Source organism: Salvelinus fontinalis, chromosome 7 (assembly GCF_029448725.1).
Source record: "Salvelinus fontinalis isolate EN_2023a chromosome 7, ASM2944872v1, whole genome shotgun sequence".
In the NCBI taxonomy this organism is placed as follows: Eukaryota; Metazoa; Chordata; class Actinopteri; order Salmoniformes; family Salmonidae; genus Salvelinus; species Salvelinus fontinalis.
In genome coordinates this window covers 26,488,763-26,510,210 of record NC_074671.1, presented here as the reverse complement: position 1 = coordinate 26,510,210, position 21,448 = coordinate 26,488,763, and the positions used below count along the sequence as shown (strand labels likewise).

Sequence of the window (21,448 nt, the reverse complement as noted above, 5' to 3'; positions counted from 1 at the left end):
CCATGCCGTGATTCAACGTGAACATGTAGTGGATTTATTTCATCTTAACTTTCAAACTCAAGCTTCACCTACTCCACACAGTACTTTATGTTCTATTGCATTCTATTACGTTCCTACTGGTTGCACAACTGTCTGCCGTTGGAGGAGATAGGCATTCTCTTTACTTGGATGTGGATGTAGACAGTAATCCAAATTGCACATCAGCTGGATATTGGGTCACCTTCAGGCTCAACGTTTCACCAGTGACTGAATGTTGGGCCCCTGAAGCCCAGATATGAAGTTCAACCACTGCAACTACATGCCATATCCTGCTTATGAACTGTAATGTTATTTCTGTCATTTAAGCCATCATGGAAAGACAGACAGAAGCACAGACAGTAACGACAGGTAGGGAATGTGAATGCCCTTGTAGGGGTTGTAGGGGTAGCTAGTTACCTGCCCACTTATTTTGTCTAATCAAAGCCCTAACTGTAGACTGTAGTTTGTAGCCTACCCACAACCCAGCACTTTGCTGAAATCAAGTCATTGTGCTGTGTCTAGATGATTGTTGTCGACATCTAAGGATGACACTGTCATCCTTGTGTTCCAGATGTGTTTTAGTCAGGCTAGACCCTTTCGAGAGCAGACGTGTTGTTCGTTTCTCCTTCTTCTGTTTCATGTCTGGCTTTGACTGTCGTTTTTACAACCTACACCCATGTTTTAACAAATCAAACCTCTGTATGACCCATCAAATAGCGTGAAAAAGGACATTGTCACAGCTTTACTGACTTTATTGTCCCCATAGGGAAATTGTGTTGCACTGTCATGTAAAGTGGTGTTTAATTACAAAACAAATTGACAATACAATTACATAGCAATAAAAATAGGCTGGCCTTACTGGGTGGATAGGAACATTCGCCCAAGCTATTTAGGAGGGATATCACACCTGGCACAAATGATTGTCTAGTTCCGTTTTTCCTGCCGAGGGGTGCCCTATACCCGCACCCAGAGGGGACTAGTTCAAAGTCCGGGTACAGGGGGTGGCTTGGGTCTAAAATTATTTTGTGAGCCTTGCAGAGGGCCCTGACCTTAAAGAGCTCATCCAGGCCTGTCTGTTTGACTCAAAGTACCTTACTTGCTGTGGTGATAATCCTTGTCAAAATATTTCTCGGACTGACAGTTGCATTGCCAAACCAACAAACAATACAAACAGTTGAAATACTCTCAATGAAAGATTTGTAAAACAGAGTCAGTATAGTACAGTCAACATTAAAAGATCCCAGCCTTTTGAGAAAGTACAGTCTCTGTTGACTCTTTTTGTAGATCAGGTCTGTACATTTACTCCATTGAAGCTTATTGTCCAAGAGGACACCCAGCTATTTGTATTCCTCTACAATCTCTATGTTCTGACCTCTGATAGATGTTGCAGAGGTAGGTGTTGTACACTTCCTGAAGTCTATGCACATCTCTTTGGTCTTGTTGGTATTCAGGACTAAGTGTGATTCGTCACACCACTCTACAAAGTCATTTAGGACCGGGCCATGGTGTTCCTCGTCATCATGCAACAGACTGATCAAGGCAGTGTCATCAGCGAACTTAACAAGGTGTCTGTCAGGATGGGAACTAGTACAACTATTAGTGTACATGGAGAGCCTGTGTTGGTGGTGCGTATGTCTGACACGTGGGGACCTATTTTGACCCGCTGTGACCGTTGGCTCAGGAAGTCCAACAGCCAATAAAACAGCCCCATATCTAAGGAGAAGTCCCGAATGAGTCTCTGTGCCAGAATGTAAGGCTGGATTGTGTTGAAGGCAGAAGAAAAGTCAACAAACAGAACCCTGACATGGGATTTGGCACCCTCTAGATGTCTATAGACCATGTTGAGGAGTATAAGAATGGCATCATCAACTCCTCTACTGGGCTGATGAGCAAACTGAAACGGGTCGAGGAGTTTCTGGGTGGCGCTGAGAACATGACTTTTCACAATTTTCTCAAGGCACTTCGTTACTAAGGATGTCAAGTCATTCACCACAGAGGGATTAGATGCTTTAGGAATGGGTATAATTATTGAGTTTTTCCACAATACTGTCACGTGTTGCTGGTCAAGCGAGGATTGGATTTTTTTGTAAAAACACCAGCCAAGGGGCGGCAGGTAGCCTAGTGGTTAGAGCGTTGAACGAGTAACCGAAAGGTTGATCGAATCCCCGAGCTGACAAGGTAAAGATTTGTCATTCTGCCCTTGAACAAGGCGGTTAACCAACTGTTCCTAGGCCGTCATTGTAAATAAGAATTTGTTCTTAACTAACTTGCCTAGTTAAATAAAGGTTCAGTTAAAAAAAAAAAATTCAGCACCATTTTATAATCAGGTTGAGCACAATCAGCCAGTGGAGTCAGACAGCGTGGAGTAAGACATGTCGTGGCACCACAAGGCAGGAAAAGGAGCTACTAGCCGGTTAGACACAATAACAATAGGATCAGTGGGGACCAGCAAGTTATTTCTTTAAGACACATGTGTCAAACTCATTCCAAGGAGGGCCGAGTGTCTGCGGGTTTTCGCTCCTCCCTTGTACTTGATTGATGAATTAACATCACTAATTAGTTAGGAACTGCCCACACCTGGTTGTCTAGGGCTTTATTGAAAGGAAAAACCAAAAACCTGCAGACACTAGGCCCTCCGTGGAATGAGTTTGACACCCCTGCTTTAAGAGTTGGTCAGCCTCAACCTTTATCCGCCTGGGGAGGTAAACTTGGAGTCGCACTCAAGAGAGGTGAAAGGACAAACAGGAGAGGAGGGGCTGGACAGCCATGCAGCTAAATTGTCATCGTGGGCAAAAAGCTTGTGTAGAAGCCCAGCTTGAATAGATCTAGATCAGGGCTCTACTACCCTGTTCCTGGAGAGCTAACGTCCTGTAGGTTTTTGGTCCAACCCTAATCTAGTGCACCTGATTGATTCTAATGATTAGCTGGTTGATAGACTAGAGTCAGGTCAGTTATAACTGGGGTTGGAGTGGAAACCTACAGGATGGTAGTTTACAGTTTACAGTTTAGCTCTCCAGTAACAGGGTTTGGAGACCCCTGATCTAGATTGATTCGATCTAGATTGACTCAGTTACAGGAAAAAATAGTATAGTATAAATACTGTAGTATTACTATAGTAGTTATTCTAGTGTTTTTGCGGACTGTAGTACACTGTATTATTTACTGTAGTGTTTTTGGGGACGTTACTGTAATATTTACTAAAGTGTTTTTGTTTTATTATCTATGACATAGAAGTGGGGTCTTTCTCCTTGAGGAACCCTACTGGAGAAATACTAAAAGACCAATGTTCTATAACCTGTAGGTATGTAGGACTGGGGTCTGAACAGATAGTTCAGTGCTTCTGCTCTTTTCTATAATTTGTATGGAACACAATATGCTCTATATTGGCATGTACTATAGGTTTCTCACTTACGGGTGGTCCAAATTTTAATATTGGGGGAGGGGAATGGGCAGAGTATATCCAAATAAAATACTGTAATATAGTTTTTAAAAACTGCATTGTTTTTGTGGACTGTAGTGTTTAGCAAACTAGTATACTGTAATATTTACTATAGTATTCTACAGTATACTACAAAACGATATAGTAAGTACTACACATGATCGAGGAATACTAGTGTGTAGTATAGTAATCTACAGTGTACTACAGTTTACTACCGCATTCTATAGTAAGTACTGTAGTATTCTATACTAAACTGTAGTATTTTATGTGGGAGTGTGTGGATGTGGGAGATGTGTTTAATTTAAGTAGATAGAAAGTAAAAAGAGAAAAAGGAGTCAAGGTGTTGCAGTTTTAAGAAAATAACATTATAGAGGAACGTAATGTGAAGCCATTGTTAAATGTTGGATTAATCTACTGCAATCACGTATCAGCTCTGTTGTTGTTATAAGTTAGTTGTTTAGATACAACTAGTTGCTTTAGACTTTATACTGCATCCTGTGTTGTAGGCATGAGCGCATCCACACCAAGAAAGGTGGTCAAATGATGTCATCAAGCCCCACCCCCGACGAAGTGGATGACCTTGTCACCCTGGAAGTACTTGATGAGGTAAGAGATGAAATTAGCTGAAGATATCGGACATCTATTATCAACACCTTAGTAGCTTCCCCTTAGCCGATAGGTGGAATTGTTAGCCATATTGCTCAACTCTAGCCAATCCTTTCAGATCTACACAAAAAATGTAATCGGCTTTGTGTTAATCAGTGTCAAGGTGGTTATATTTTATTCTCACTCTGTATTAATAACCTAGGTCAGGGAGGGGCAACTGGTGGCCGACTTCCCATTTTGTAGGCCCATGGATACATTTCCCAAAACTGAAGCAACTTTTTTTACCGCTTAGGGCCCCCAAAAGGCTAGGGCCGCTCTGACTGCATGTGTGGGTATGGATGTGGGTACACAGACCCATGAGCCACTTCAGCTCCTCATGATGAGTTCAGATTTGTTGTTGCCTCCATCCCCATCAAAGCTGCCATACCTGACCTACACTCTTATGGGGAAAAAGGCTCCAAAAGGGTTCTTCGGCTGTCCCCATAGGAGAACCCTTTTTGCTTCCAGATATAACGCTTATGTGTTCCTTTAGGGTTTCTGTGGAAAGGGATTTACCTGGAACCCAAAAGGGTTCTACCTTGAACCCAAAATTGTTCTTTAAATGGTTATCCCATGGGCACAGCCAAAGAACCCTTTTAGGTTCTAGATAGCACCATTTTTTCTATGAGTGTAGGTTACTGATAACCACCCACAGTTTAAGTTAGGACAGTGTTTCCTCTCAGAATTACGTCCCTCTAGTCTCTACACCGGTATTAAATTAATATACTGCAGAAGCAAAATAGCAATATTTGTACCAAACACATTTAGGGTGATTTATCAAAGCTGAGTACTCCATTGACATATTGAAACATACAAATTGCTCAGTCGCCTCGGGATATTTCTGCCCATTCTTCTACATGGCTGGTTTAGTTTATATCCTAGTCTGGGCCCGAGGGAGGGTGTGGAAACAGAATGTATGATCTGAGCACAATGCCTAATGGAATCAAGGTGGAGATGATGAACGGAACTGAGTCCAGATTCTCATATTCATGTAAACAACGACAGTGTACATTTGTTACGTTGCATAATGCTTATTTACGCTGACAGATATATTGCCAACTTGCCAGCGTACCGTAAGCAATCCTAATAAGTGTTGAAGCTTACTGCAATGTTTCCTCAGTAATCATTGCTCTGCACCGAGGCCCTGGTCAAATGATACTGAAATACTGTGATGAAGTTTCTTCAAACATCAATTATTACCTTTGAATGTCACAATACTGAATGCGCACGTTTGATCTCTTCCCAGAATTCAGTCACAGAGCAGCTTCAGAGGCGCTATGCCAAGGACCAGATCTATACCTACGTTGGAGACATCCTCATTGCAGTTAACCCGTTTCACAAGATGGAGCTGTATAGCCCACAGGTGTGTGTATTTGTGTGTGCGATGTGTGTTTGTCTGTCTGTGTGTATTCCTGTGAGCGTGTGTGTTAATGTGGTCAAACAGACACTACTGAATGTACCCAACCGTATCTCATTAGGACCTCAGTGCCCCATTTCCTCTTTCCCTTCCACGCTCCCGCTGTCTCTCTCTCTCTCTCTCTCTCTCTCTCTCTCTCTCTCTCTCTCTCTCTCTCTCTCCACTGGCCACACTTTTCCATTTATCACACGGTTTCTTCACTACCTCTCTTTTTAGAGTTTATACAGTTCTGGAGAAATGTTACTTGTCTTACTGAACTGCTGATGTTTTTGTAATTGAACCCTTCAAGACAAAATGCCATGATACTATTGTTAAGTTGTATTGTCCATTGTGGCATGTTGTACATAATTAAACGAGTCATTACTTAGAATAGTAGCAACTGCACTGATGAGTGTTTGTCTTGCACTATAATGGGAATAAACACATTTTTGAAAATTGCTTGAAGAGATTCTCCGGTACTTTTGTATACTTTCTAGCCAGTAGTTCTGAAAATAGTTCTGAAAGTAGCGCTCACGAGCCAGAAGCGGTACCACGTCATCGCTCTGACGTTTCAAGTTTTCTTAGTCATATGTATGGTATACACATGGTATACACCGTCCAACGAAATGCTTACCTGCGGGTTCCTTCTCAACAATGCAACAACAATTAGAATTCATGAAAGGATAATGAACATAAAGTAAATGGCTCACTCTCGCTCTGCTGTGTGTGCATGATGTGCCTCTTGCTAGCTGTCCCTCAATTGGCGAGGGGCTGAGGCTCATTGGTTGAACTCGAGTTGCTAGGGGGCTGGCCCACGTGTGGGAAAATCTAAAGAAAATGTCATTATCTTCCAGAAAACAGTTGCTTTTAAACTAGGGATTTCGTGGCTAATTGATGTAAGATCGTAATTATGCTCATAGATTAGGCATGTATGAACTACACAATGACACAACCAGCTCAAAGAGGGAGGTTTAAAAAGAAATACATATTACGCTCCAAAGTTCCAGAGCATGTCTTTAATCTCTTTATCTTTTTGCTATACTAGAAGGCAGCTAGAAAGTTGTTGTATTTGATTCAGCCCATTTTAGCTGCATATAGTGTAGCTAACTTACTTATTGGTATCAAATTCAAATGAAATCCCCTCACATGTGCCTCATCCTTTTCCTTGCACAGTACACAAAGATGTACATAGGAGCGAAACGCACCGCGAACCCGCCACACATCTTTGCTGTTGCTGACATAGCCTACCAGTCCATGGTGTCATACAACGCAGACCAGGTACACAAGTCCATGTCAACTGTAATGTATGAATGATACAGTATGTTCCACTATGTGCTGTACAAGCATAGCAACATGTCAGTAGACCATAATACCATAGTAACTGGGGACTGGTTGTTTCTGTGCAGTGCATTGTTATCAGTGGAGAGAGTGGTGCAGGAAAGACAGAGAGCGCCCATCTATTGGTCGAGCAGCTCACGGTGCTTGGAAAGGTGAGATACGGTGGTAAGAATGACATAGAATGTAATTACGGCACTTCATGTTCACTTGTGACGGCAAACATGATACTCTGCCTGTTACAGCGCACCATTGCAGATCATGCTTTTATTGGTACTCATCGCTTAAAATGATACGTTTTTATGCTGTTCGTCCACATCTTTGCAGGCCAATAATCGCTCACTCCAAGAGAAGATCCTATTGGTCAATAACTTGGTGGAGGCTTTTGGGAACGCATGCACCGCCATCAACGACAACTCCAGCCGCTTCGGGAAATACCTGGAGATGAAGTTTACCTGCGGGGGGACCGTTGTCGGAGCGCAAATCTCAGAATACCTCCTGGAGAAATCCCGCGTCGTACATCAGGCCACGTAAGACCCCTCAGACAGCATCACTAAGGCATTCATATGGCCCTCATCTGACTGGCACATAGCCTTCATGTAATACATATAAGGCATTCTTGTGACTTTCACATGACAACAACATTACGATTGTGGCCAGTGGCCAATTAATGTGTGTGTCCATCTATTTGCTCAAAAGTCATTACTTCTATAATTTCTTAGCAGCTTCTGGTCAAGAAGGGCAAGGGATAACTGGAAGATTTTTTCTCTGTCCCTCTGAAGCTGGCGGAAGTGCCTTCCCACTGCAGTTTATTGCTCCTGTTCTATTATCCCATGACCAGGGAGTGCAGAGAGTAGAGTGAGAGCGGATAGCTTATTTCCTGTTTGATCAAAGATTCTAGCTGTCGATGTCTCCTCATTGGGGCTTCAAAGGGTGACTTTTTGCTCTTGGTAAATAAATTCAGACTGAGGGTGAAGGATCGGTGCACTCTCTGAGAGTAATGTTGTCTGTCAGTTAACTATGTACCTACTGCCTAGATTCAAAGTGTCACTTCTCTCATGGGGTTATATTGTCTTAGGTGCCAAAAGTCGGTTTTCTTCTGGAATGGAAAAATATATGTGGGGGGAATAAAATTATGTTAAAATTAGTGGTTTAAATGCAACCATCATGAAGCCTATAATCGGATGTGATAAGTATTGCATGACAAATAGCTTTAAAACTGATGACAGTCTATCACAACTGACTTAACACAGCAGTCTAGATTAGCTTGGTTGCTTGCCAATTATGTGTTTTGGAGTACATCTTACTATGTCTTTGGCTTTTTATGAGATTGTAAATAGGCTTCTGGTAATCTTAGGCAACCATAGCTGACAGACTTGGATGGGATTAATATTCTTTGTGTTTCAATCATCAACCATATTCATATGTGATGACATATACCTGTCGTGTGACTGTCCTTACAGAGGTGAGAAGAACTTCCACATATTCTACTACATCTACGCTGGTTTAGCTGAGCGGAAGAAACTTGCCCACTACAAGCTATCAGACAGCAAAACCCCAAAGTAGGCCCCACAATTAACCTTCCTATCTCTCGTAACCCTATGCTTTCCCAAATACCCTACTTAGCTGCCTTCACCCCACCAATCATGACCTTATTTGTGGTTTGTTTTCCTTTCTTCTGTCCCAGATATCTGTTCAACGAGCACATTAAATTGGGCCCTGACATAGTGAACAACACCTTCTACAAGGAGCAGTTTGACGCGGTGGAACAGTGTTTCAAAGTCATCGGCTTTACCCTGGAGGTACATACACTATAGTACATTGGGTTCATTGCTGATTCCTAAAGCAAAGAAAACCAACCTCCTGTCCAAAGGTTACACACATAACCGTTCTCAGTTAAAGCCTGGAGGATTTTTTACTAGGTTGCTCTCTATGTGGAGAGTGTCTTTCCCATGTCATGATGCTTTATAAAAATAAACAAAATGTATGTTTTTCGTCACAAATGGCTCCTATTTTATTGCCTTGGCTGTGAAAAGGGGAAATTATAATAAATGAGGAATTCAAAGGAGAGAAAAAATAATTAATGTGCAGTAACTGATGTGAAATTTGCAAATGGCCATAAAGCAGTTCCAGGAAAAGAGGCCCATTCTGGTTGAACGGTCAAGAAAATGATTTCCAGTGTTGTTGTTAGCTGTCATATGAGTCAGTGTGGACTGTGGCATGATGCCTTGTACAGTTTGCAATTAGCAACATGGACACTGATGAAGCCCAAGGAAGTACCGTAAATAACTGATTGCCTCTGGGTTCCACAAGTCAATAGTACTTATCGTACGTACAGTATAATCACTATAATCGCTAACCACTCTGCTAGTATGGCTACCTCCCATTCGCCTGTCTACCTTGCACATAAAGAAAGGGTGCATCTAAAGTGCATTTCTGATTTGGATTAAATGGATTCTGATTTGATTTTGATTCATTAGGATCCCCATTAGCCGACGCCAATGGCGTCCGGCACAAAACGGAAAAGACATTACAGACAAAATACTTTAGAATTTACAGACATTTAAAAACATTAACATGAATTGTGTGTGTGTGTGTGTGTGTGTGTGTGTGTGTGTGTGTGTGTGTGTGTGTGTGTGTGTGTGTGTGTGTGTGTGTGTGTGTGTGTGTATCTATCAGTTACACAAACATGTCAGTACATACACACAAACAAGTAGTTCACATTGGGGGAGAGGTGTTTTAAACCGTGCTAGCTTTTGGATAGCAGCTCCCCATCAAGAGAGAGCAGAGTTATCACGAGCTTGTTGGTGTCATGTCAGTCTGAGTATAGTGACATTAGGACACGGCATGTGACAGTGATGCCAAAGCCATCAAACAGACATGATGTAGGAATTCTGTCAGATTGTAGGCTACCAAGCCCCAATGCTATTAACTAGGTAGTTCCAATCGAACCACTGAATCTATGAAAAAGCCTTCAGATGAAATCTCCAAACGAGTATTGCATGACTTTGTATCAAAGTATGAATGTGTTATATTCTGAACAATAAGGTCAAGTTTAATCACACATTTTGAACCCTTAGGAGCTGGGCAGTGTGTACAGTACTCTGGCTGCTATCCTAAACTCAGGCGACATTGAGTTTGCCTCTGTGGCCTCCGAGCACCAAACCGACAAAAGCAACATCTCCAACATAGCAGTACTGGAGAATGGTGAGACACAGACGCACAGTCCAGCACCTGGTGTGATGTAAAGCTAACATGACTCTCACCTCTTTCCCCGCTAATGCCCATTACCTCTACAGAGTGGGCAGCCTAGCGTGAACGCTGGAGACATAAAGCACTAAAGTATCTCCAGCCTGTTTACATGCAGTCCCTTTAAATTCAGCTTGACACACCTGACATTAGTTGTGTTTGATGATTTTAATTTATCCCTATCTGAGAACCCTTTGAATAACCCTCTTTGGTTCCAGGTAGAACCCTTTTGGTTCCAGGTAGAACCCTTTTGGGTTCCATGTAAAAACCCTTTCCATAGAGGGTTCTACATGAAACTCAAAAGGGTTCTCCTATGGGCACAGCCGAATAACCCTTTTGGAACCATTTTTTCCCCCTAAGAGTGTGGTCTTCCATCTGTATCATGGTGTGAGAGCCAGTTATCTTATTTTACCAGCTGCAGTTTGAAGAAGTGTTATCTCGTTTTGATAAATGTGAATGTGCGTGTCTATGTCAGGGTGGCTGTATTCATGTCTGTGTGTATGTTGAGATTTGTGTCCTTGTTTATGTGGAGTGCTATGTATGGTTTTGTTTTGCTGATGGGCAAATGTGGGATATCTGCATCTTTTCTAATAGGACCTATTTTGTTTGACTATGTCTGGTTTATGTGTAAAGCACGTGTACAGGATATCTCTCTGAATGTGTACATTTTCATCATGTTTGCATACACATACAGTATATCGTCCCAACTATGTCCTCCCTGCTGCCTGTCTACACATACCTCATGTCTATATCCATGTTCATGTGCATGTTTTCTGTGTTGTCTCTGCAAATCTACATGCAAACGTCAATACCGCAGGGCCGTTTCTATGGTGACAACACCCAGTACCTCTACATTCTTTCCATCCCTGGGTTTCTCCCCACAGCGGCGTCGCTGCTGTGTATCCGTCCAGACGAGCTCCAGGAGGCCCTGACGTCCCACTGCGTAGTGGCCCGGGGCGAGACCATCGTCAGGCCCAACACGGTGGAGAAGGCCACGGAGGTGAGGGACGCCATGGGCAAGGCCCTGTACGGCAGGCTCTTCAGCTGGATCGTCAACCGCATCAACACCCTGCTCCGACCCGACACACACCTAGGGTAAGAGAGCGTGTGCGTGTGTGTGTGTGTGTGTGTGTGTGTGTGTGTGTGTGTGTGTGTGTGTGTGTGTGTGTGTGTGTGTGTGTGTGTGTGTGTGTGTGTGTGTGTGTGTGTGTGTGCGCAAATGCCCTGAAAATGAACATAAACCTCACTAGTAGGTGCTAATCATAACGACTGTCATCATTATAAAACCTTCCTAATCTGTCTCTCTCCGCCTCATAGTCTCTAATATTTCCTTAATACCTAATCATTTCTGATCTCCCCCTGACAGAGAGGACGACAAGGGCCTGAACATTGGCATCCTGGACATCTTTGGCTTTGAGAACTTCAAGAGGAACTCGTTTGAGCAGCTCTGCATCAACATCGCCAACGAACAGATCCAGTTCTACTTCAACCAACACATATTCGCCTGGGAGCAGGTAGCCCATTCCTCCTTGTCGCTAACATAGTCGTCTCTCTCGGAAATAGTATGAATACTCATCTGAGTGTGCCTATGCCTCCAGGGAAGCATTTCAAAGCACTTTTCACCTTTGGATACGACTTGATTTCCATTTAAATGGTGATAATGCATCGTCCTTTGTCACCTGGCTCTTTAACAGAGTGCGTAACGGGTGAAATATCCTTCCGCTTGTATTTACGATGGGGAAAGGGTTGACAATTCCTTAGCCGTGGTCTCTGGGGTGCGCTTTTGCCTCGGGCAGAGAATGGTTTGCTCATGTTAAATGCTTTAGTCTAACCCCATAGAGAGGTTCCATAAATCATTGCAAAGGAGGGTCAATTAGGAGTTAAAGACAGTTAGTGTAGGATGTAAACTCGCACGAGGGCAAAGTCTGGCATAAGGCCCCGATATATAGATGTACTGTATGTACAGAACGCAAGGCTTTTTCTACAGTGCTAAGTGTACAATATATTTGTCTAAAATGTCCTGACTAAATTCTGCACAGTAAGACATCTGTAAAACCATGTATATCTCTTCAGAACAATCATACCGGTATTGTAACATCAGGCTCTTGATAGACTACATCCTTCCTGAAGAGAGTCAGAATATTTACTTGTTTTTATCAGACAAACAATAAAGAGCAAAGCCCAGAGGAACAAGCTCTTCCGATGGTTGTCTGTGTCCCTCTGTTGTTCTGGAATGCTTTGTTTTGTTTCCTCGGGATGTTATTTCAGCAGCGTTGTCCTACTGTCCTGAGAAGAGGTTGCAGATTCCGAATGACTTTACCCGAGGCTAATGCTGTGTTCTGTTCCAGATATTAGATGCCTTGTGTGCATGCGCGAGGGTGTCTGTCTGTGTGCCTGTACCCATTGTGAACATGGGTACATAAAAGTAGAGCAGGGCAGTATCGACAAAAATCCACATTGCGATAAATTGCCTGGATTGATGCCATAACGATAAACAGAACGATATGTTTGTGCACCACAGTTTTTTAAATTGTCTTTTATACTACTACTAGTAGTTTGATGGTTGTAGCTATCAATTGTCCCATTAGCAATCACCCATATTAGCAAACTTATTTCATTTAAAGCTTCACATTTCTCTAGTATAGGCTACTTATCATAATGAACGTGCGATAAGTGATCGGTATGGTCGGTGTCGCTAATGTTCGGTTTGTCGTCCCAGCTCTACCTAAAAGCTTTGCCGTTGTATTTCAATTGTGTGCTTCACCTCTAGAGAGACATATACTGTATGTTCTGTGATGTTTCTGACTCACAGTTGGGCCTTGACTTTATCAGGTGAGCCGAACATGAAGAACTGAACTCAACCTAGCAAGGGCGATGTTATCTGTCAGATATGGTTTTGGTTTCGTTCAAAACCAGCTTCACCGTTCCAATGTAAATCTTTCTGTCCCTTACCCTCTCCTATAGGACGAGTACCTGAATGAGGATGTGGACGCCAGGGTGATTGAGTATGAGGACAACCGTCCTCTCCTGGACCTGTTCCTGCAGAAGCCCATGGGCATGCTGTCACTGCTGGACGAGGAGAGCCGTTTTCCCCAAGCCACCGACCAGACCCTTGTAGGCAAGTCCCCACACAGTCCTCACTCAGTCCTCGTGTAGCTACTAAGATCTAATCCCAAATGCCTCAGGGCAGTGATCGGTGTCCTGGTTAAGTGCCCAACTTGGCCCCATTTTCATCATGGCCCCCCAATGGTGTTCGTGCATTACCCTTGTCGCTGCTTCACATTGGTGGTGGATGAGGTGAGCTCCCTCCATTACTATGTAAAGCACTTTGGGTGTCTAGAAAAGTGCTATATAAGTCCAATAAATTATTATTATTATTATTACGAAGTGTACACCAGTTTTATCCTGTTAGCTAAGCCACTCATCCACTCAAGTCATGAATGGTCCCGTGTGGCTCAGTTGGTAGAGCATGGCGCTTGCAACGCCAGGGTTGTGGGTTCAATTCCCACAGGGGGACCAGGGTTCAATTCCCACGGGGGGACCAGGATAAATATGTATGAACTTTCCAATTTGTAAGTCGCTCTGGATAAGAGCGTCTGCTAAATGACGTAAATGTAATTATTCAATAGGTTCATTTAGGAGGACCTAAAAGTAGTTTAAACATAGCTTTTTAAATAATTAGCAGCCTTGCAAGTATGTTATGTGTATGCATTCTTGTTTATTCTGTCATTACAGTATGTTTACATGCTTAGCCATCCAGCTTGGACTGCTAGTTAATTAACCCGTGTGAACTTTTGTCCATTGTAGAAAAGTTTGAAGACAACCTGAAATCCAAAAACTTTTGGAGACCCAAAAGGGTGGACCTTGGCTTTGGAATTCATCACTATGCTGGAAAGGTTATGAGGCCTCCTGTCTAATACATCAAAATATATGTTTTAGGTCAAATATTTAGAGTTGGCAATAATAATGAAAAAAAGACAGGATATGGGAAACCCCAACCCTAAATGTGAATAACAGTAGCAGGTGAAATAATCTGAGGTTGCTGTAAAACCGTGTTTGTGCGTACAGGTCTTCTTACCCCCTCTGTTGATCATGTTTAGGTGATCTACAACGCTGCAGGCTTCCTCTCTAAGAACAGAGATACACTACCGGCAGATATTGTTCTTCTGCTGAGGTCGTCAGAAAATCAGCTGATTCGCAAACTGGTCACCCACCCGCTCACCAAAACAGGTAAACACACATGGCCTAATAGCAACTCTGTCTTTTAGCACAATCAACTAACCTATGTTTTCACTTTGTATGTTATAATTGAGGTAGTCTCTCAAATTGACAGTTTTCTTGTCAAGCAAGGCATCGATTTTATTCCCGTCTGACTCTCTCCAGACTTGCCTTGTGGTGATTCTTCAAATATTGTATCCGAACAACCTCAATATTTATAAGAAATGAATGCCGATGTAAACAAATGTGTTTATTTGTCTAAATTGAAATGCTAAATGCCAAAGAACCAAAGAAAACCGGTCCATGTCACTTTTTTCAGTGCGGCCTGTTGTTATTGGAGGCAGGGCTTTTGTTGTGACAAGCTGGTCTTTGCAGCGTGAGTATCTTTCATAGGCAGAGGACGCGGCCAACTGAGCCCAAATCCAATCAGCAATCCCATAATCACTCTTTAATATACCCCTGAAGCTGTTTTATTGAGCTACGGCAACCTCTCCTCCCCCTTTGTACTGCCATCCCTACTGCCCTCATGAAAGCTAACACGATGACATGCTAGCACGCTACTGGAGAGATTAGCAGAGAGCGAGTCCACTTCTCTATAGCTGTGTGCTATTGAAATAGCATCGGCCTATAGCTATACACCTGACATTATCAAGTAACATGGAAATTCTGGCTATGTTTGTTGATGAATTTGCATGGCAGATGTTGCATCACTAATTTTGATTTTCGGATTGCCTTCTTTTGCTAACTTGGAATTTTCCCTCTTTAGATTTACTTGCTCTATGGAGTCAAGCTTGTTTCGTTTATTTCTCCCACATATTCCCTCCACCTTCTTCCATTTTAGTACAACTTCATTTGGTTATATTAAATATAAATGTCCACTTGCATGTCTAACTATTGCCTTTTTGTTTTTCCATGAAGGCGCTGATTGCCAGTTATCTCACTAACTCTTTCCTCTTTGAAAGTGTGGTGTAGCTTGTCAATTTGTTCTCAACGTCTCTCCCGCTATCTCTCTATCCTCTAGGTAATTTGGCCCACACAAAGGGTAAAGGGATGAACACACTCATGAGCATGCCTCGCACCCCAGCACACCCTCACCGCACCATGAACTTTGCCAAGGTACGGGTATAAGATGTTCTAACTTATTGTCCTTTATACACACTCAAACAAAGTTTATAGTTCTGTCGCATTGCCTTTCTTGCTTCCCTTTTCCAATACAGTAACGCTAAGTGTCCTCGTTGTAATTCCATGTCAAAAATCTTTGAAAAAATAATGTTGTCTCTTTTTTCAGTCTTGCTTTCTCTTTCAGACAAACTAACCTTGTGTGTCCTCTCTGACTCTCCCTGTCTCTCTCTGTCTCTATCTCTCTGTCTCTCCTGTCTCTCTCTTCTTTTATCCTTGTAAAGATGGGAGTGCTTAAGTTATTCAGTTCTAGTATGTCACTCTGTGAGGTAATGGCAATCTCTCTGTCTATGTTGTATCTATGTTGTATGGCAAACCATCTACCCACCCCTAGGAAATAATAAGACTAGTCATTTTACATTTGTTTTTCTTCATGGCTCGTCCAATTCCTATCCTTTCGTATTTTCCTTTCAATAGATGAGAGTGAGAATCTATGAGTTTGGCTGCAAAAGCAGTCTTTTTGATTTTCTTTAGAACCTCAGAGTGAATTGATTGTCTGATTAGATGTTAAAGGGGAGGCTTTCATGTGCGTACGACTGATAATTTGGATCTTTTCTCATTTACCTTGTTTTAATGGGGTTATTTCTGTTTATGACACCGCGCCCCATGATATTGACTCGTTTTGAGGATGTGCCCTTCACGCACTCGTAAGAGATTGAAGTCATAACATTATCAACTTAAAGTTGTTTGTTGTATTTCTGCATAACAACCTAAAGTTACCCCTAGAACGTATCTTCCCCACAAAAAGTGCACAACCCTTTACTTTCCAGTACCCCATACTAATCTGATTGTTAGGGGAAGAGGAAGGTTGCATTTTTTTAAGTCACAATTCCCACTTTGTCAGACCAATTTATATACCTGAGGGCCATTGGCAGAGGCTAAACCAGGCAATTAACTGTCTTTGATGAGTACATGAATGTATTTCCATTCATCTGCATATTTTACATTTCTGCCTAAGAAAGCACATCAAAGACTCCTCCTGTAGTCATGAGAGTGAAAGTGTCATTTCAGACATGTTTTAGACTCATGGTGTAAAGGTATGTTTTGTCAGTGTTGTTGCTTTTTAGTGAGCAATGTGACTCATGTGCAATGTTTCAAGGTTCGTATGTGGCCGTGTCCCAGATTAGCATATCTTTGCATTTATAGTATGCGTTCTCCTTATTACTCTGCCATTGAGAACATTGTCTGAAATTCTCAGAGGGCATTTTATGGAATAAGAAATGTCCCATTGATTTTCAAGTGTGTCTGGATTTTTTTTTAAATGTCAGTTTCACCAATGATCATAAGCAGGAAAATAGCTAGTTCCTCTGTGGTAAAATCCTTATAATCCATGCCATATCTAGCAATGCCAGTGGAAACAAACTGACTGAACACACACATTCTCTTATGATCAAGTGGTCACTGTCCTTTGTCACAAACATCTAATTTGGTACTTCTGAAGACAATACTCAGCATTAAACATTTAAAACAAGTTGTCATTATACAAACTTGATTCCTAACTTGATTCCTAACTTGATTCCTAACTTGGCTCGTGTTTGTTTATGCTTCCTCTTTATGCATCTCTTGCAGCCTTCTTCTCGGAAATTAACTCTCACCCCAGAAAAAAAACACACGCCTTTCTTGCTTCTCGATCACACAGTTCATATTCAAACGGTGATTGGTGATTTTCTAAATTTTGTGATTTTCACACAACAACAAAAATGAGAGACAATTCCATGAAAAAAATACGATACACAGATGATTGGGGTAATAAGGCTTCTGAATGTTGATACCCAATTCAGGCTGTTACCTATTTGTTATTCACAGGACAGTATTTTGGGGTTCAGAGCCCTCATCTAACACATCATTGCTTTTCATGTTAATTACACATTGATGAATAACTTCCAATCCATAATGATGTTATACTCGTACCGTTCAGTCAATAAAAATTAAAAAATATTCTACAACATCTATTAGGGCCAGTTTTCCCTAGACTGAGATTAAGCCTTGGTTTTAACATCATTCTCAATGGAGAATCTCCACTGACATGGTTTTAAGTCCAAGACTGAAGTTAATCTGTGTCCGGGAAACTAGCCCATAGTATTTTACACTATATATAATACATATAATACTGTTTTTCAAAATTCACTGATATAACTCAACAAATACACCTACCATAAACCTGTGGTGAATCCTTTTGATAAACTCAGTGTTTTGTGTGTCCAGGGTGATACTGGAACTGGAGAGACCACCCACCATCCTAGAGAGTCCACCAACATGAGAACACAGACAGTAGCCTCCTACTTCAGAGTAAGAATGTCTCACTTGATCACTTCCTACATTACCGAGTGGATAGATTATCCCCAACCCTGGTAGTATAGCTCTGAATGGTAGCACAGTTATGTTGATAAACTGACTTGTGGTACACCACATTTGCATACTGTGACATGTAATGTGTACCTATTTATCTCCTTGGCGTTGTAGCAGTACCCCTGGATAATTGGATTATAAATACTGGTTTACACAAGAAAAGAAAGCAACTAAATATGTCTTCTCATACAGGAATTCAAGAATAGCCATTTTCGTCTTATTCAGGTCTTTACCTGGACACTAGTTTTGATTGGATGCTTCCTGCCTCTTCATTCACCAGTATTCCCTAATGGACCTGCTGTCCAAGATGGTGGCGGGACAGCCCCACTTTGTGCGCTGCATCAAGCCCAACAATGACCGGCAGGCCAGTAAGTTTGACCGGGAGAAGGTGCTGGTGCAGCTGCGTTACACGGGTGTCCTGGAGACAGCTAAGATCCGCCGGCAGGGCTACTCTCACCGCATCCTCTACACCAACTTCGTCAAAAGGTTGGTGATCCTAATCATAGAAAAGACTCCATAGGCTCCCACGTATTGCTTGTGAATGACTAGAAGAATGGAAAACTCATTTTGAGGGTTTTAGGCTAATAGTATGCACGAATGGTTTGGTAAGTCTAGTATTGGTTGTTGCAGGTACTACATACTGGCTTTCCATGCGCACAAGGAGCCGGATGCGAGCCCAGAGACTTGTGCAGCTATATTGGAAAAAACCAAACTGGAAAATTGGGTCCTGGGCAAAACGAAAGTAAGGTCACATTCATGGAGTATTTTGGAGTCTAATGTAAATGATCAGACAAATCTCATGGAGAGTATGACTGAGTCTACACCCTTCGATTGTGTTTCCATGTGGCGTCTCTCAGGTGTTTCTGAAGTACTACCATGTGGAGACCCTCAACCTGATGGTGAGGCAGACCACAGACCGCATCGTTCTGGTCCAGGCCTACGTCCGGGGCTGGCTGGGGGCCAAACGTTACCGCAAAATACTGGAGAAGAGAGCACAGAGCGCTGTGGCCATACAATCAGGTCAGTCCGTGGTCACTTTGACCTTATGACCATAGTGGAACCAAAACTGTCCCAGTTCCTTTTAAACGTGTGCAAATATTGTTAAAGTCATTATTATCATAAACGATAGTTCATATCTGTATGTTAATGATTTGTCTCTAATATATCGTCCACCAGCGTACAGAGGACATAAAGTACGGAGGAGATGTGCTGATGATAAATTAAGCAAAGCCAAGTTTGAGACCTTCATCACCCAGTTACAGGCTGGTGAGGAGACCATGATGCTACTTCCTCATTGTTTTCTAAGATCGGTTTGTTCGTGTTCAGAGGATACTTAGTACGTTTAGTGTAGCTTCAACTTGTACCATCCTATTCTGCAGTTTGCCGAGGTTACCTCGCCAAGAGGAAGTACAAGGAGCTGGTGGAGGAAAAAAACAAAGCAGCAGCTAAGATTCAGGCCCATTACAGAGGACACAGGGAGAGGAAGAGTTTCAAAAAGAAAAGGTAAGGACAACCATCAATGGATCTGCACTACGCACAAACATAGTCAAATGTAGGACAGTAGATCCAGCACTTTTTAAGCATTGTGAAGTTAATGTTTTATTTAGTATGCATTTTATATTTAAGCACTAAGGCCCAAGGTGGTGTGGTATATATATGGTCAATGTACCACAGATATGGGCTGTTCTTATGCACAACGTAACGTGGAGTGCCTGGACACATCCCCTAGCCGTGGTATATTGGCCATATACCACAAACCACTGATGTGCCTTATTGCTATAATAAACTGGTTACCAATGTAATTAGAACATTAAAAAGTATTTTTTTGTCATACCCGTGGTATATGGTCTGATATACCACTGCTTTCAACCAATCAGCATTCAGGGCTCGAACCACCCAGTTTATAATTCGTATTTCAGTATTTACTAGGATCCCCGTTAGCTGCTGACAAGGCAGGAACTACTCTTCATATAAATGTATATGTGGAGTATACCCCCTATAGTTGTTCCAGATCATAAACCATTTACATTGAGTTTGATTCTGTTCAGAGCAAAATCAACTGCATTCTCTTTAGGGATGCCATTGAGAAAGACAGGATAGAGAAAGAGAGGATCGAAGCTGCCAAACTGGAGGAGGAAGAGATGGCCAAATCCGCTGTGGTCCTCCAGAGTAATTACAGGGGCTACAAGGAGAGAAAGAAACTCAGGGAGCGCCACAAGACACTGTCCGGAGACGAGTTGAGACTAAGGTCACCCTCACCTGTAGAGGTGGAGCCTGCTATTATGGAGGAGGATGAAGAGGAGGATCAGGAGTTTGCAGTGGAAAAGGAAGAGGGGAATGGGTTGACCGAAGTTGCGGAGGAGGAGGAAGAGGATGAAGACACGGCCAAGGCGGAAGAGGACGACGACGATGAGCACACGGAAGTGGGTGAAGAGCTGGTGGACGAGGAAGACACAGAAATTGACGAGCAACAGAATGCAGAGCGAGCAGAAGGGGAGGAGGTTAACCCGGAACAGGAAGCTAAGGCAGCTACAGTTCTCCAGAGCAACTTCAGGGGCCACAAAGAGAGGAAGAGGCTGGTTGAAGAAGGCAAGATCCCAGCAAGGAAACAGAGAGTGATGAGCCCAACTGAAGACGAGACCGCAAAGGTAGAAGGTATGTCAAAACCAGCAGGAAGGTCAAAGGTTCCAGAGACAGCAGCCGTGTCTGCAGGTGTGGAAGAGAAGGAGGAAGTAGATGAGGCCAAGGCAGCTACGGTCATCCAAAGTAACTTCCGTGGCCACAAGGAGCGCAAACGCCTGCAGGAGGAAGGAAAAATCCCCGAGAAAAAGAAGGCGAAAGAGGCCAACGAACAACCCAAACAAGAACTTGTCCAGCCACAGGAGCCAACGCTAGAATCCCAACCAGAGCCGTCCACCGCAAGCCAGTCGGAGCCAGACGAGGAAAAAGCTGCCACCGTTCTGCAGAGCAATTTCAGAGGACACCGGGATAGAAAGAAATTCAAGGAGGAGAGAGAACGGGTCAAAAGGAGCAAGGAGGAACCCATGGTTGAGGAACAGGAGGAAGGGTTGAAGGTTGAGGACAGGGTTGTGGACCTCATCGATGTAGAGCTGGTTCGCATGGAGGAGACAGAGTCTCAGGGAGGGGATAGGTATGACGAGGAGCAGGCAGCGGTGAAGATCCAGAGCCAGTTCAGGGGCTACAAGGACAGGAAGAACCTGAAGGCCACCAAGGCCACAGCCCAGAGAGATACGGAGGAACTGGAGGTCTTTTCTAAAGAGGTAATCTAGTACTAACCCACTACAACCCACTTGATACGTCTGCCAGCAGCTTTTCTTGGGGTTCTGAACCCCCAACTTTTTGATTATATGTATCAATTGTCCATTGTCTATACAACAGGTCACTAAGTCTTCTCAGAACTACATGAGCCTCCAGCAGAAGCTGAACGAGATCATCCTGGCCCACCAGATAAACCCAGCCAATAACGGCATGTTTGTCAAAGGGCAGGCAGTCAATGGCTTTGCTGCCAACCATCAGCAATCAGGTACGTGTCTGACTTGTGTGAAAACCACAAGACATTGTACAAAGCAAAGACACAACAAATGTACTGTTGAGTACAG

The 21,448-nt window shown here is 42.8% G+C and overlaps 1 protein-coding gene across 1 annotated transcript in view; it reads left to right on the top strand.

Moving 5' to 3' along the window:
- The window catches only part of myo3a (myosin IIIA), a 68,423-nt gene that overhangs the window by 36,195 nt on the left and 10,780 nt on the right, over positions 1-21,448 (top strand). The window contains exons 9-31 of the mRNA XM_055928911.1: positions 3,964-4,063; positions 5,349-5,465; positions 6,672-6,776; positions 6,905-6,988; positions 7,161-7,363; positions 8,297-8,395; positions 8,521-8,635; positions 9,914-10,040; positions 10,967-11,177; positions 11,449-11,596; positions 13,047-13,200; positions 13,890-13,978; positions 14,183-14,312; positions 15,322-15,416; positions 15,704-15,748; positions 17,685-17,768; positions 18,109-18,314; positions 18,459-18,570; positions 18,686-18,848; positions 19,005-19,094; positions 19,208-19,331; positions 19,903-21,109; positions 21,228-21,372. Of these exons, the coding sequence (XP_055784886.1) occupies positions 3,964-4,063; positions 5,349-5,465; positions 6,672-6,776; positions 6,905-6,988; positions 7,161-7,363; positions 8,297-8,395; positions 8,521-8,635; positions 9,914-10,040; positions 10,967-11,177; positions 11,449-11,596; positions 13,047-13,200; positions 13,890-13,978; positions 14,183-14,312; positions 15,322-15,416; positions 15,704-15,748; positions 17,685-17,768; positions 18,109-18,314; positions 18,459-18,570; positions 18,686-18,848; positions 19,005-19,094; positions 19,208-19,331; positions 19,903-21,109; positions 21,228-21,372 (3,953 nt within the window). The remainder of the gene's footprint in view (positions 1-3,963; positions 4,064-5,348; positions 5,466-6,671; positions 6,777-6,904; positions 6,989-7,160; positions 7,364-8,296; positions 8,396-8,520; positions 8,636-9,913; positions 10,041-10,966; positions 11,178-11,448; positions 11,597-13,046; positions 13,201-13,889; positions 13,979-14,182; positions 14,313-15,321; positions 15,417-15,703; positions 15,749-17,684; positions 17,769-18,108; positions 18,315-18,458; positions 18,571-18,685; positions 18,849-19,004; positions 19,095-19,207; positions 19,332-19,902; positions 21,110-21,227; positions 21,373-21,448) is intronic.